This window comes from Pygocentrus nattereri, chromosome 14 (assembly GCF_015220715.1).
Source record: "Pygocentrus nattereri isolate fPygNat1 chromosome 14, fPygNat1.pri, whole genome shotgun sequence".
NCBI classification, from domain to species: Eukaryota; Metazoa; Chordata; class Actinopteri; order Characiformes; family Serrasalmidae; genus Pygocentrus; species Pygocentrus nattereri.
Window position 1 is genome coordinate 9,292,160 of NC_051224.1, and position 15,557 is coordinate 9,307,716.

The 15,557-nt window shown below is 40.2% G+C and overlaps 1 protein-coding gene across 2 annotated transcripts; it reads right to left on the reverse strand.

Moving 5' to 3' along the window:
* Positions 1-2,189: 2,189 nt before the first annotated feature.
* noxo1a (NADPH oxidase organizer 1a) lies at positions 2,190-6,580 on the reverse strand. Of its 2 annotated transcripts, none has more exons than XM_037544668.1 (8): positions 6,446-6,580; positions 6,257-6,337; positions 6,073-6,142; positions 5,797-5,971; positions 4,468-4,658; positions 4,209-4,313; positions 4,002-4,119; positions 2,190-3,763 (listed from the first exon to the last, which is right to left on the reverse strand). In XM_037544668.1, exons 1-8 carry the CDS (start codon positions 6,512-6,514, stop codon positions 3,127-3,129), a joined length of 1,446 nt encoding a protein of 481 aa, XP_037400565.1. In that variant the 5' UTR covers positions 6,515-6,580; the 3' UTR covers positions 2,190-3,126. The 2 variants fall into 2 exon arrangements, with proteins under 2 accessions (XP_037400565.1, XP_017539650.2); XM_017684161.2 differs by having other exon boundaries at positions 5,797-5,974.
* Between the last annotated feature and the right edge of the window lie 8,977 nt (positions 6,581-15,557).

A 15,557-nucleotide genomic window follows, 5' to 3' on the forward strand; every position in this document is an offset into this window, starting at 1 on the left:
GGTCAAGTGGTAAGTGTCCAAATACATTTTGGGGCTTCTCTATAATGCAGTGTTTCTCACTGTTCTGTATATTTAATGTTTTTCCTGCACCTAACACACACCTAATCCAACTAATTAGCTCATTAACAGCCCATTACTTCATTAGAGTGGATGTGTGAACGCATGGAAATCTACAATGTGCAGGACAGTGTGTCTCCAGAATCAGGGGAACACTGCTTTAATTACACATTTATGCAACACAACCTGTTAGTTTAGTGTCACTAAATTATTCTGTTGCTGCTCAACCTGAATTGAGGATTGAGTAATTCTACAAGAGTGTATTCTGGAAGTGTTGGTTATGTAACAGTGGCGTGTCTGTGTAATCGTGGAAAGGCAAGATACGTCCAATGTGAAAACACTATGTTCTGTGGGCCGGGTGAAGCTGTTGATTGACTGTAGGAGATGCACAGATGTTCAGAGTAACAGGACTGTATTTTGCTTCTCTGCTAAAAGTTAATATACATGTAGTGTGTCTACCTATCAGGACTGGAAACGGTACATATAACCCTAAGGGAAAATATGAGGACTGTAAAATTTTATTCAATTAAAAGTGAACATTTGGAGCAAAACATACTTGAGCGAAAAGCCAGAATGTAAAAATAAAGTAGCTAATGCTGGGCACAAGCTGAGCTCACTCAGTGTCATAGACTAGTGAGTCTGTCTTGGAACCCTTTTCCACAAATTCCTAGATCCATCCATCCATTTTCTAAGCCGCTTCTCCGTCAGGGTCGCGGGGGGGTGCTGGAGCCTATCCCAGCAGTCTTCAGGCGGAAGGCAGGATACACCCTGGACAGGTCGCCAGTCCATCGCAGGGCAGACAGACAGACACAGACAGTCACTCACACCTAGGGGGAATTTAGCATGTCCAATTGGCCCAACTGCATGTCTTTGGACTGTGGGAGGAAACCGGAGAACCCGGAGGATACCCACGCTGACACGGGGAGAACATGCACACTCCACACAGAGAGGACTCTGGCCGCCCGGCCAGGGAATTGAACCCAGGCCCTCCTTGCTGTGAGGCGACGGCGCTACCCACCACACCACCGTGCCGCCCCAAATTCCTAGATGTTTATAAAATTTCACTAAAGCTAATTGAAGCCTATAAAGCGCACAAAGGCTATAAACAGATACCAAAGTGATTTCAGCTCGCAATTCCCCCTGTTCAAAATGTCATGAAGAAATTAAGTGGAAGTCAAGGCAAGATCTGGAAGACCAAAAAAAGCTTGAAGATAGAACTGCTTGTATCTTGGCCAGAAATGCAAAGTAAAACACAAGAAAAGACCTGCAGAAAGGTTTAGCTGACACAGGAGTGATGGTGCACCATTCTACCATGCAGCTTTGCTTCCACAAACATAATAAATACTATTATGTATCTAACATCTAGCCCTAGTACCAGCCCTTGAAAAAAGCTAAATTAACAGTTGTGAGTGGTTTCATTTTACATGAATTTAATGTGCGTTTGTCTGGATGCTTTTAGAAAATCCTGTGAATTCTATACTTACAAATGATTTTTTTTACATTTTGTAATCAAGTGTTTTCTACCCCTTTCATCACTTGCCTTAATTACGACTTGTACTCTGCCAAGAATTCTAGAAGGTTCCACAGAACTGGAGAATCCACATTCTTCCAGATTATCTTGAGATACGAGAGCATGTTTAACTTTCTATTTTCCATTCTCAAGACACATGACACGGCGTGGAGGTTCCATGTTTTACATAAGAAAAGTATGTTTCGCGTGAGAGCAGTTATCACTGGCCAGAAACGATTGTGTGCTGTAGAAGATGTGGGAAAAAAAGATGGTTTTAGTCACAATGGAGGATTTTAGTCTAAGTGTTCAGAATTTACTAAAACCTTGAAAGAACTGGTTCAAAAGTTCATTGAAAAACAACTTAAAACTCTTTTATACCTGCATTGTTTGTAAAGAATGCTGTCAAACTTATTTTAACCTACAACTGCAGAAAATAATCCGATTAGGGAAATTACTTCTAAAGTGCTTAAAATAATTTCATGAATGATGTTAAAGGCTGTTCTTAATTGTGGCTTTAAGAAGGAAATGATGCTCTCAAACTTCATGAAGTTTCATTGTTTTTTTTTATATTTACATATTTTTAATGTAAGCATTCTACATTTAACATTTTCATGTACCAAAATGCGATTTGTGATTGTACAAACATCCGCTGTAACATGTAAGATCAAGTTATAATTGATTGTTTTCATGTTACATCTGACAGACGCATAGTTCTTTACAATATTAATGCTGAGGTGATCAGTTGATAAGTGCAGTAAACAATGCATATAAGGCACAGCATTGCATTTCCAGTATGGAAAAGTAAGATCAGTGCAGCTGAACAAGGTAAAAATCACATAACAGGAAAGACAAGCTATGATGCAACATGCCACTACTTACAATGAGCAATAAGGGCCGATGCAGATATCCCATATTTTTCACATATGTATTTGCAGATGCTCATACATTTATTTTGATTTTACATTTTATAGATGTAGAGATTAGGATTTTGGAAAAATGTATTTATTCCTCGAGGGTTACAAGTGCAGTAAAATGAACAAAATGTAAAGTGCAGTAGCTCGGCATCACCTAAATGTTCCGAGTACAATAAATACGTCTTCAAATATTTGACCAGTATTTTAAACTTTTTTTAAACAATTATCGACATCAGCAGACATGACAAATATCATTATGCCCCCTATTTACAATGTATTCCATCCAAAAAGTAGACATTACATAATGAACATGCAGCTGTAGTGCATCAGTGGCTTTTCTGTGCAATCAACATAGTGACATCATAGTGAAACATCTTTGACTTCTGGCCTGATATGATTTACTCATGACAATGGCCTGTAAATGATTTAGCTTTAGGGAGCAAGAAGCAAATCAAAATACATAACAAATTCAGAAAATAACCAGTCTCTGCCATTTTCAATAAACTAAACATAAATACCATGATGACAGTAACAGCTGGTTCTCTTTCATTGCATGCTGATCTGAACCTGTAACACCCGTCTGCATCCTGGCCAACAGCCTGCCCACATCTGGCTTAACATTCTGAAAAAGTCCCAAAGTTCTGTTCAGCGACTGTAGACTTCAAGCTGAGGTGACTGTTGGTTCTTGGAGGCGTTTTTGCGGGTGATGGTAGTGCAGCGTTTGAGGATCTCCTGTGCCTGAGGCCTGGGGGGTACTTTGGGGGTGCTAGGCAGTTTGAACATGTTGGGGTCGGAGGTGCTGGCAGTTAGCCTGCCTTCGTTGGCCCTGCTCGGTCTCAAGCGGTCGGTTACTATGGGTGTGGGGGTGCGGCTCTGCTGGATATCTGAGTGGCTGGTGCTGAGGGACTCGTTGCCTGAGGAGCTGTCATCGCTGAAGCCTGTCTCACTGCCCTCACTGCCCCTGCTAAGGCTTCTGTCTCTTCCCTCCTCTGCAGGCTGCACCTGGATGGTGGGTGCAACTCGCTTGGCCACGGGACTGGTCTGGGGGTGTGGGATCACATCCATGGAGCGGGATTTGGCCCTACCCACGAGACACAGGCCATTGCCTGGGAGCTGCAGGAGGTTGCCCTGGGAACGACTAAGCTCATGGGCTTGGTTCTGCAGCTCAGCCAGGTTCAGCATAGAACCACAATTCTCCCTTTGAGCAATAACCATACGCGCTTGCGGGTTATTGTATGGCTGCAGGTACATAGAAGGGACGTAGCCTGTCTTGGTGTTATATCTGAAATTAAAGAAAGGTGCTATGAGATACTAGGCGCAACATTAATATCAGGTTAAAATACCATATCTTCTAAAGAAACTGACGAGCATTTTCTTTCGAACATTTTCAAAAAACAAGACTCATCTGTATCCTACACAGCTGACAGATCTCTGAACATTCACTATTGAATGGCATGCATGCATCACCTTTCATGCATCATTTGGTCTTTTGTCTGCAGTCAAAGAGATTAAGAGTTTACCTGACAAGCCACCATCCATTATCAGTTCTCTGAAGCACCTCAACCACAGAGCCGATCTCCACAGATAGCTCGTCCCTGTTCGTGGATTTGTAACTTCTGGCAGCAACATACAAAACACCTACGGGGAAGAATTGAAAATGAATGTTTATATGAAGTTTGTTTATCTTGTAGAGAAGAGAAACTTTATTCCGGAAGAGGCAATCTTACATTCACCATCTGCCAGATCCTCATCATCATCCATCTCTGCTTTTTCCAGGTATGGAGCAGGAAACCAGGCGAGACACTTTGCCTCGTTCTCCACCAACCACCATCCTGAGCAGAGACAGTTACCAAACTTAGACCTACAACTAATGCATCTGAATATTAAAAACAGCAGAGAAGCTCTATTCATAATGCAGTGAGTCCATATGACCAACTCCATCCAAGCTGTTTAAATGATGTCACGTCAGTCAGTTGTCCACCTCACCTGCTTTGTCCTTGATGAGCACATCCAGAGTCTCATCTGCCTTCACCTTGAAGGGTCGGTTCTTTGTGTCTTTTGTCTCATAGGCAGCGATGCAACAATATGTCTCGGTCACAAATGGCTGTGTTACTCCAGCATCTGATCCTCTGCCACCACTTCTGCCCAGGGACTCCTCAGATGGCATGATCATAATGCTGCAGTAAACAGAAGACCAATAATTCTTTTCAATATTTCACTACTTGCTTTGACAGACTCAAAGATGAATAATGCAAGTATAACAAATGCTAGCCTGAAGCACACAAAGGCTTTATTCAGGTAAGCCTAAAATTGGGTTATTTTAAATTATTTTACATATGTACAAGTCAAGTCAAGTGATACTTTTTTTAACCCCACAAACGGGGAAATTCCACCTCTGCATTTAACCCATCCGTGAAGTGAAACACCACATACACACTAGTGAATACACACACTATGGGGCAGTGAGCACACTTTCCCGGAGCGGTGGGCAGCCCTATCCACGTCGCCCGGGGAGCAATTGGGGGTTAGGTGTCTTGCTCAAGGACACCTCAGTCATCGACTGTTTATGGGCACATGTTTACAATAAAATGGCCATGAATAAGATGGTTAGAAGTAAATTTCTGTTTGCATTTGCCAACTTGTAGTGTATAAATCAGTACTTTGTACTCAAATATTAATTTTTTTACTTTTACATTTCCAAGAAAAAAAAAGTACTTTTCACTCTATCTATTAAACATTTACAGGCCAAATTTGGAGCTTCTCTAGCTAAATGGAGTAGTTCCTTTGCGTTTTGACCTGTAAAAATGTACTTTTTTTTACATTTATATACTTTTAAAATGTCTATACTTTTTGACTTTCTCTCAAGTATTTTTTTGGCTCCATGGTTCCACTTTAAATAAGTACTTAAATATGGGCTGCATCCAAAACCACATACTATAACTACTAAACAGTGTCATAAATAGTACACCTCCAGTAAAAGTACACTATGTAGAATACAACCATGTGATTTTGGACGCAGCTATAATGTAACTGGACTTTTCTCAACCCTGTCAACAACTACATGGAAACGTTACCCAAGAACTACACTACTGCAGAACAGTAAGTGTTAACGTCTGTCACAAAAACAGCAAAGATAGTGAAGGACCGCCGCTACAAGAAGAAGAAAGAAGAAAATGACCGCACTGCTAAAGCTAACCGCAGAACGCGACTGGTTAGCTGCAGCATGCTAGCAGGGAAAGAAACTAAGCCCCTTCCTCTAGAGACGCTGCGGCCATTGTATTCGATAATATAATGGGTATCAGTAAAAATGGATACCTGTTCTGTGCGAATTCGGGTTTGAGGTCGTCTGGTCGGGGCAGCAGAAAGCTGCTGAGCTCGGGGCTCTGAGCGGTGCGCGGCTCGGTGAGCAGAGCGCTGCAGTACTCCTCAAGAGCCCGCAGCCTCAGCACTGAGCGGTCCACTCTCTTCCTCTGAGCGCCCCGCAATTTGTCTGCTGAGAGAAGCCCAGAGAGCAGCATAAACGCACTGTCCGAGGCCCAGGAGGTGACCGCACTCTAATACTGATTTATTTATCACATGTTTAACGTTTACCTTTAAACTTGGGAACAACTCTTTCTGACTTTCTTAGGCGGCTTGAGGGAAACTTCTTCTGCAGCTGTTTCTAAATAAATAAAAAAGAGAATAAAAGCGCATTAGATAATGAATAAATTGGACTACGTTATAACAATGATAAATAATGATGCAGAAAAAAAGGAAAACGAGAATAACAACTCACATGCAGTGTCTTGAAATCCTCCAAGTTTCTGTAGATGATGATCTCATTTTGATCTGACCAAAGAACGGAGGTCACGTACAGCTAGAGGAAAACAACAGGCTTTTAGTCAGTGTGTGCGGAGTTTTTCCTTATTTATTCCCCGCCGCTGCATAATACAGGTTTCTTAACGATAGGCACAAGCCGCCTTACTTTGCTTGTCTCCTTGTGCATCACTCCGATAAGGCGAACGTTTGCTGGGTATCTCTTCTCTTCTTCCATGCTGGACAGGCAGAGTAAAGCACTCGGGTTTATGGCTTCGTCTTACTATCAGATCTAGAACTTCTACCCACCTGTAATCAGTAGTGAGAGCCGGCATGACCAGGCGTTTATAAACAGATAGAGACTGGAGGCGGGGCCTGATAAGCGTGCACATGCACGGGCAAGCCAATCCCAGCGCAGATAGCGGGACCTATTAGCCAATAGCAATGAACAGCGCTCCCGGACAATTTCTATTGCGTCATTCGTGCAGAGGTGGAACTGCTTCAAGTGAGGAACGCGTGAAGAATCACGTAGGAATGCAATAAACGCTGCTTTTGTTTTTGTCTGGACCAGGAGTTTCCGTCTTCCATCTTTATGTAAAAGCGTGATGCGAAATACAGGGGGTCCCGGGGGTCTGGGACGTCCTAATTAAACTCTGTGACCCCCTGAAACAACAAAAAAAAGTCTGGGGGAGTGTCCCTGAAAATGAATATATTCTGACGTCATGCTGCTGTCTGTTAGGAAAAATAGAAGCTCATACAAATTCAGGGAAAGGCGATAGCTGAAGCTAGCATCAGCACAGGCAAGGGGGTTAGCAGCCAGCTAACGTGGGACCCCCTGAACACCAAGGGGTATTTCATTAAAACCTACACGTATTATATTCTGAAGTGATTCTCCTTTCTTCTAAACTACTCCAAACCTGCTTGTGTGTGTAAGTAAAATGAATTCGAGGTGTGCTTGCAGAGATGACCAGCTTTCTTAGTTTTTCATGTCTGCACACTCATTGTGCATTAAATATAGCAGGATACTAAGTCTTAACTAGTTCCACACAACTTTGTTAAGTAGCTTCTGAGATCCTTGATTGAGGAATGCGAGCTTAAGAAATGCAAGTAAATGCACACTGAAGTGATGTAACTTTTGTTTAACTGGACAGATTATTTTTATGGATTACCCAAAAAAAGCAATGTTGGGTTTGTTTAAAACTGTAGGTCTAGTGGTTTTATATGTTAAGTAACTTTTAAGATGCTCAACTGAGTAATATGTACCCAGGCAATTCAAGTTAATCCCATACAAGTCAGTTGTAATATACTGGACTGATTAGTCGTGTATTTATTATTCCAACGTTCGACTAAAAATGGCTGTGGTGTACTCATTACAATACACAAGAATATAAGGTTAGCAGGTTTACAGTAGGTACCATAGTTTCATCACTTTTTTATTGTGTTCCTGTGCTGTCAGAGACTTCCACTTAGCAGTAGGTTAGATGGTAATTTGCTCTTACAGTCAACAGCAGCGCAGGTACACTGTAACCATAGATAATAACAAAGATGCATGCACAATGGAAGGTAGAGCAGAAGGAAAGACAACAAAGGTTTCTGTCTTTTTTTGTGATAATGTATCCCTGATTGTGAAACCCTGAACAAATTAAGGTTTACGTTGGTTGGAAATCATAGCAAAGACTTGTGAATAATAAACAGCTAAAAATGAAGATATAGTTCTGGACACAATTAAGCATTTACCATATAGTGTCTATACCTGACTGTTGGGTAGTAACTTTTTATGATGCGTTAATAATGACATTTTATCAAAGACAACTCTATGTGAGTACAAATAAAAGGGGAAATAAAAACAAAAGTATGAGTAAACTCATTTTTGCTTGCACACTATTCACCTGTAATATAGCCTACCCACAGCCACATGCAGAAGTAGGGCACCACATATATAATGTGGCCCTTTATGTTTTTCCAGTAGGTTAAAATCAAAATAAAACAGGAACTCTGCCCGAAAAAGTGCAGACAAATGCCATATTAAAGCTTGTTCCATGTAAAGGTCGTATTCACCTATTTTCACTTAGAAAATCAAGAAAATGTCGTTTAACTGGGGGTGTTAAAACCTTTGCATTAGACTGTATAAAAAGTAATAAAACCTCTGCCTTGTACTTTCCCAGTTTCCCAATTTCCACTTTTCATGTCTTATTTAAAGCCTCATAATTCTTTGGTACATTTTGTTGAAATTAAGTGATTTTAAGTAAATCCATTCATTTCGCCACTGAGCAATGTGTTTTTTCACCTACTTATATTTGACCTACATTCTGCCTTCATTTGGCAGCACAGCCGGCAGATAAAGTACATTTCAAAATGGGCCTTAAATCCACTTTCATTTTACAGATCACATGAGCCAATATTTTTAATTAGCAATTTCATCCGTAAACCTAACTCCTAAAACCATGTTTATATCACCCTGTGTTACTGGAATTTTGCCATCAGTCCTATTTCAGGGGTAACTTGGTGTGATTCAGATGATGAGTTGGAGATAACAGATCATAACCATACAATCAGTTGCTGGATTCCCCACCCCCAAAAAAGGCAATGACGCTCTTTTAGGCCAAACAGTAAATAAGCCGTTACATGTTGTGCTTAACTTCCAGCAGTGAAAGTGAAAATATAAAAGTACATGAGCATCCGAATTTTGTGAGCATCCTAAATTGTAGTTGGCAGAAGATGAAGGAAACATTAACTAGGCTTCTTCAGTTTGTTTCCAACTGTTAAACACAGCTCTTCATTGGCTGTTTGGGTCACAACACTTTTCTGTTGCTTTTTAAAATTTTAACCTGTTTTTATATTTGTAGGTAACATTTTTTGTAGCACCTTGCCTCTAAGCTATTGTAAGAGTATTTAGAGATATGAATACGTGTTTTATAAATGAAGAGGGAAGATAAATATTTAAGCAGTTTTTTCAGTGATCTGGCTGATTTGTTACTTTTGTTTTGGGAAAACTTTATTACAATTTCACTTTTATTTAACAACACTGTATGCAAATGATATTGCAAATACACTCTAGATCTTAGTAGATGAGGGTTTTAAATATTTGCTTTGGTAAACATATGTGCAAACTACTTTGTCTTAATTTACAAAAAAAAGTATTTTAAGTAAGACACAGTGATTGAAGGCAGTGGTCACCAACCTTCTTGCAGAGTCCAATTCCAACCCACAATCTGAAATTGCTGCTCGAGCTAATTAACATCTTCAGAAGGCCACTGTTTGGCTGGTTCAGTTGCTGGTAAAAGGCAATGACACTTTTTTAGGACAGACAGTAAATAACAGCAGTTACGTGTCATGATTTATGTGTCAAGTGGAAGATTGGTGACCACTGGTGTAAAGCTTTGTTTTGTATGTTTATTTGATACACACTTTACATCTTCTTAACATCTGCAGTTAAAGGTCTGTTCCTTTTACATTTGCTATTGTCTTTAGTCCAGCATATCACTCAAATCTTAATGAGGGCATTTTTTTAAGTTCTTACCTCACCTGTAGTAACATATCACTGTTGTCAGAAGACAACCTTGTATCTCCATTTTTTTGTTGTTTTTCACTTTTTGACAAAAATTTGAAAATGCATGTTGTCTTTTACATTGTATGTAAATTTCATGATGAACGGACCAAAAGAAATGGACCAAAATGACATGGAAAAAACTCTGGATCCATTGACTTACATTAAAAGTAAAGAAGGTTTTTTCCCTATCCTGTAAAGTTGTCATTTTGGAGATACACGGTTTTCTTCCGACAACAGCGATATATTGATATATATCAACAAAATAATCTGCACTACTAATATTAACACTAACGGTCATTTAATAATCATACACAAAGGATTTATGTTATGGTTAATTGCACATTGAAGTGAGTCATCACTGGCACCTCCTGGACTTGCCAGTATGCAGACAGACCTGACTGTTATCTAGCTGTGCTGGTAAACATAGCCCAGGTGTTCTAGAAATTGCTTCAGGAAATTGTTGGCATACATTAAAATTCCTGTTAGGTTATAAAACAGGTTGAGGAAATACTTGTGGTGTCCACTCCCACACATTGACCTAGCCTTTTCCTAAAACTCTGTAGAAACTCCTTTGTCTCAATATTCTCATTCACATACACAATCTGCTTGTTGTTTAAGTCCCGCTTTACTCTTTGGGTGCCACAACAGAGTTTCAAGTGTTTTTCTATAGTGTATATATATATATATATATATATATATATACACACACAATAGTGATTTTATGGATGTTCGTGTGCTTGTTTAACCATTTTCAAGCCTCTCCTCGAGGAAGTCCAGTGTTATATGTAGTTAAAAAGCAACTCCTTGTTTGACCAATCAGTGCTTCAGTAAATTGAGCTCATGATGTGATTGATGATATTAAGAGTCTCTGTGGCGACTGTGAAGGTGTCAAGGAAAAATATGGACCCAAAAAATTCTTGTTACTTTTTATTGTTTTCATGTTCATTTGAATTATTAATATGACTTTATTCTAATGTATATTGAGATAAACTCACTGCTGAGGTCAACTGTTTAAAAATTTGCTTAGATGCCTAAAACTTTCACACAGTACTGTATTTACAGATTTATAATATAGTACTTAAGGACTGATTTTAATCTGTAACCCAAACCCTTTTTGTCGACCAGATGAGGATGGGTTCCCTTTCTGCGTCTTAGTTCCTCTCAAGGTTTCTTCCTCCTGCTCTTAGGTAGTTTTTCCTTGCCACTGTCGCCACTGGCGACGCTCAAGGGGGCTTGGACCCAGATTTTCTTTTCTTTTTCTTTCTGTAATACTGATTGTTCTGTAAAGCTGCTTTGTGACAACACCTGTTGTAAAAAGCGCTACATAAATAAACTTTGCTGGCTTGCTTGTGGAACAGAAAAGCAGTGTGTAGCGGAAAACAATGAAAGAGACACAAAGAGGTCTTGCTGGCTGAGTGCAGCTAATGGTGGGGCGATGGTACAAAAATATCATGATTCTCAAAAGCATTTTTATGATGCATGATATATGTCACAATATTTCGTTTTTCATAGATTTGTGAACTAGAATGGAGAAAACAGCACACTCTTACCAAAGATCTGTATAGTATGTCCATCCATCCATCCATTTTCTAAGCCGCTTCTCCATCAGGGTCGCGGGGGGGTGCTGGAGCCTATCCCAGGAGTCCTCGGGCGGAAGGCAGGATACACCCTGGACAGGTCACCAGTCCATCGCAGGGCAGACAGACAGACACAGACAGTCACTCACACCTAGGGGGAATTTAGCATGTCCAATTGGCCTGACTGCATGTCTTTGGACTGTGGGAGGAAACCGCAGAACCGCAGAGGACCCCGGTTGCCCAGCCAGGGAATCGAACCCAGGCCTTCCTGGCTGTGAGGCGACAGCATTACCCACCATGCCACCGTGCCGCCCCTGTATAGTATGTGTGTCACAATAATGGAACTCTTAGTTGTTGTATGTAATCATTTCATAGTGAAGAGTAATTTAAGCATTCAGATGGTTGTGTGCATCGTTATGGATCTATATAATCATTGCCTTTACTAAGAACACTCAAAGAACCCCACCTTTGTTTCAACGTTTGCAAAATGAAACTTTTTAAGAAGTAACAGGAACAATAAAAATCAAACCGTCTGTAAAAAATAATGTGAACTAAAATGTCACAGTGGGATGATGCTACCCATAATGCTCAGAAAAGTGTATTGTGATTATATTCATATAGTCATATTTACTCCCTCCATGTGTAGGTTTGTTTATCAGTAAAGTATCAGTAAAGACTTTCTACTATTAAATGTTTCTCATAGAATCCTACAATCCTGGTTGTTGATGGTACTGAAAGGTCAGAAATGTGGTCCAATCGCACTGAAGCTTTCCTCCCGTGCAGGTCTAGTTCACAGGCCTGGAAAGTCGCTCTCCGTCCAGTGACATCCAACGGTTAATTGTTTAATCCTGTCATTATCAGTCTCTTTCCTGCTGGACTGCACCTGTTTTCGCAACAGAGACCTGAATGTAGAACGGCACTTCCCACACGGAACGTCCAGATTCCTTCACATTTCACTTCTAAAATAAATGGTGTTATCTGATATAAAAGAATCACATGCCCTTCTAGAAAAAACAGCACAGGCCAGCTTTGTGGGTCAGCAGCAAAACCAGCATATCACTGCTGATTGAACAAAACCTTGTATCTCCAATTTTTCCAAGTCATGTTGGGCTGTTTCTTTTGGTTCCTTCATCATGAAATTGACACACAATGTAAAGGGCAACAGGCATTTTCAAAATGAGCCAAAAAATGAAAAACGATATTTTGTGTTTTGACGCTGGTATGCTGGTCAACCAGTGTGACCATGATGGGGTCACCAGCTTGACCAGCATACACCACCAGCATGAGCAATTGCTGCGTTTTTATGTTTTTAGGCTTTTCCATAACATTTATGCTTTGCCTTATTGTATGGTGCAGAAGGTCCTAGGCAGCCAAGAGCATTATTTATCTGGGCAGTATTTGTGTTTTGGCCAGTAAAACACTATATTACAATGAAATAAACACAAATAAACATAAATATAGTAAAATGTAACAAGAGTTTTAAAAGATGATTGATATATTTCTTAAAAGAATAAGAAAAAAACTGGTTTAGTTCCTGACCTCCAGCCATTTCATAGTTCCATGGGTTTTACTGAAGGACTGATCAGCTGAACTGGCTATTAGATGTAAATACTGTAAATACTGTAACACAGGGCTTCCTCAAAGAGAGTTCTGGAAAATGTTAAGCTAACACATCAATTCACAGTGCACCATTCATTTGCATTTATTCGAAATTTTCTTGCTTAAAACGTTTGCTCACTACTGTATTTAATTAGCCTACAGATTTATGAAAATGCTATTTTTTATGAGCACTTTCATGAACTGATGTAAAACATGACACACACGTAAATACCCATTACAGTCAAGCAGGAGGCTCCTTCATGTACAAAAACAGTGTTATATTGTCCTCATGATTCCCATATCTCTCAGTCACTGACAGTAAATCCACGTCGTCAGCTTGAAACGTTGCTTGCTGGATTTTATGAAGCAATGAATCAGTGATGAGTCCGTCGCGACTTTATTGAGGAAAGGTTTCGCAGAGTTTCTCACAATAGGCTAAATTCAGACTCAGCGACAACCAAGAATGCAGTTTGGCCTTTTGTGTTGTAAAATACAGCCTAAACCTACATCACTTTATCGATAAACAGCTTGTTCTACAATCTGTGTCGTTTTGCTTATTGATGAACAGTCAGTCGGTTTCACTGTCCCACAATGTAACTCAGTACACAACAAATTTGGAACTATTGGTTCAAAAACTGATTTTAAAAGGGTATGTGAAGCTATTCCTGATGGTCTTCTTTGCTTACTTAAAGGTAATTACAAGATTTCAGATGCTTTTTCCTTAAATATTTACATTATTTCTTTAAATGGAGTAGATATAGTAGACAAGAAGTGTAATAATGATTTTATTAGGAAGCTTTTATCTCATAAATCTATTCCCTCAGTAACCTTTAAGTGGTCAGCTTCTTTTTGGACTGCTCTATTTTTAGATTTGAAGAGAAGATTTGGTAAGGAAATTCCTTTCAAAGGCCAATATATATTATATATTTTTAATGACCCCTTATTTAACCCTAAAGAAACATTTATAATAAATTTAGTTATAATTTTAGGTAAATATTATATACACAAAATGAAATTTGCAGATAAAGCTCTAGATTTACCGGTTGATCTACGTTCCCACCCTCACCTATGGTCATGAGCTTTGGGTAATGACCGAAAGAACGAGATCGCGAATACAAGCGGCCGAAATGAGTTTCCTCCACAGGGTGTCTGGACTCTCCCTTAGAGATAGGGTGAGAAGTTCGGTCATCCGGGAGGGACTCGGAGTAGAGCCGCTGCTTCTTCACGTCGAGAGGAGCCAGTTGAGGTGGTTCGGGCATCTGGTTAGGATGCCTCCTGGACGCCTCCCTCGGGAGGTGTCACAGGCAAGTCCACTAGGGAGGAGACCCCGGGGAAGACCCAGGACACGCTGGTGTGACTATATTGCCCAGCTGGCCTAGGAGCGCCTCGGAATCCCCCCCGGACAGCTAGTGGAAGTGGCTGGAGAAAGGGAGGTCTGGGCCTCTAGGCTTAAGATGCTGCCCCGCGACCCGAACCCCGGAGGAGCGGAAGATGATGGATGGATGGATGAAATTTGCAAAAAATATACCATCATACCAAACATTTATTCACTCCGATCTGTATTAAAAAAAAAGAATGTAACGCTTCAGTACCGAGCCAGAGAGCCGCCTGAGGAATGCCAAGTAATGACACTGCCATCTAGTGTTCAGGACAGTAGCTCTTTTGCTATTATCAGGCGTGAGTCATTCCTGCGTTTAATGAACACCATTACGGTGATTCATCGATTAATCGATTCATCAATCGAGAACAAACAATTTGGGATGATTTTAAATTCCAAGTACACAGTATCTGCGACCAAACAGCTCAATGGAAGCCCCGTTTTGCTCTGCTTGCTTGATCCACATGCTAGTCGGCTCTGTAGCCTGTGTTTAGTAAGGCTGAGAGCCATTGAATGACTGATTGATTGAAAAAAATACTTCAGCAAGATTTATCACTTCCAAGAACAGACTTAATGAACATATACACCCATTTAAAAGATGGTTCTTTAGTCAAGAAAATGGATCTTTGTAGAACCATGAACACTGAACCCTTTGCATGGTTTGGGGATTCCTTGCTTTGTTAGAGTTCTTTAGATTGATAGAGAATGTGCTGTAGATGACTCTATGTAGAACCTTTTTGAAAACAGTTCTACATAGCACCAAAAAGGGTTCCACTATTGTTACAAGCCAAAGAACCCCTTTGCTTAGAGCGTAGGGTACAGTTACATACAGACTCATGATTGGCAGTTTTTGCAGCTTTTCTGTGGGTTGAATGAAGTTTTGATATAGTCCAATGCAGTACTGCCATCTAGTGGTTAAGACAACTGACTGCAGATAATGAGAAGGCCTCTGATTATCTTCATTCTTACATGATAGCTTTAACTTAATAATTAGGCAGCTGAGAACAAATAACTTCTAAACGTCTAATACAGGATCCCAGTACACAGTGAACACAACTGCCAGTTAATGAAGATGTGCAGCACTGGCATCTATTAGAGTCCTGCAATAGCTGAACTTGAGTTTTCCCCACTTCACATTGTCTTACACCATACCAGCAGAAGCAACATGCTTTGCATA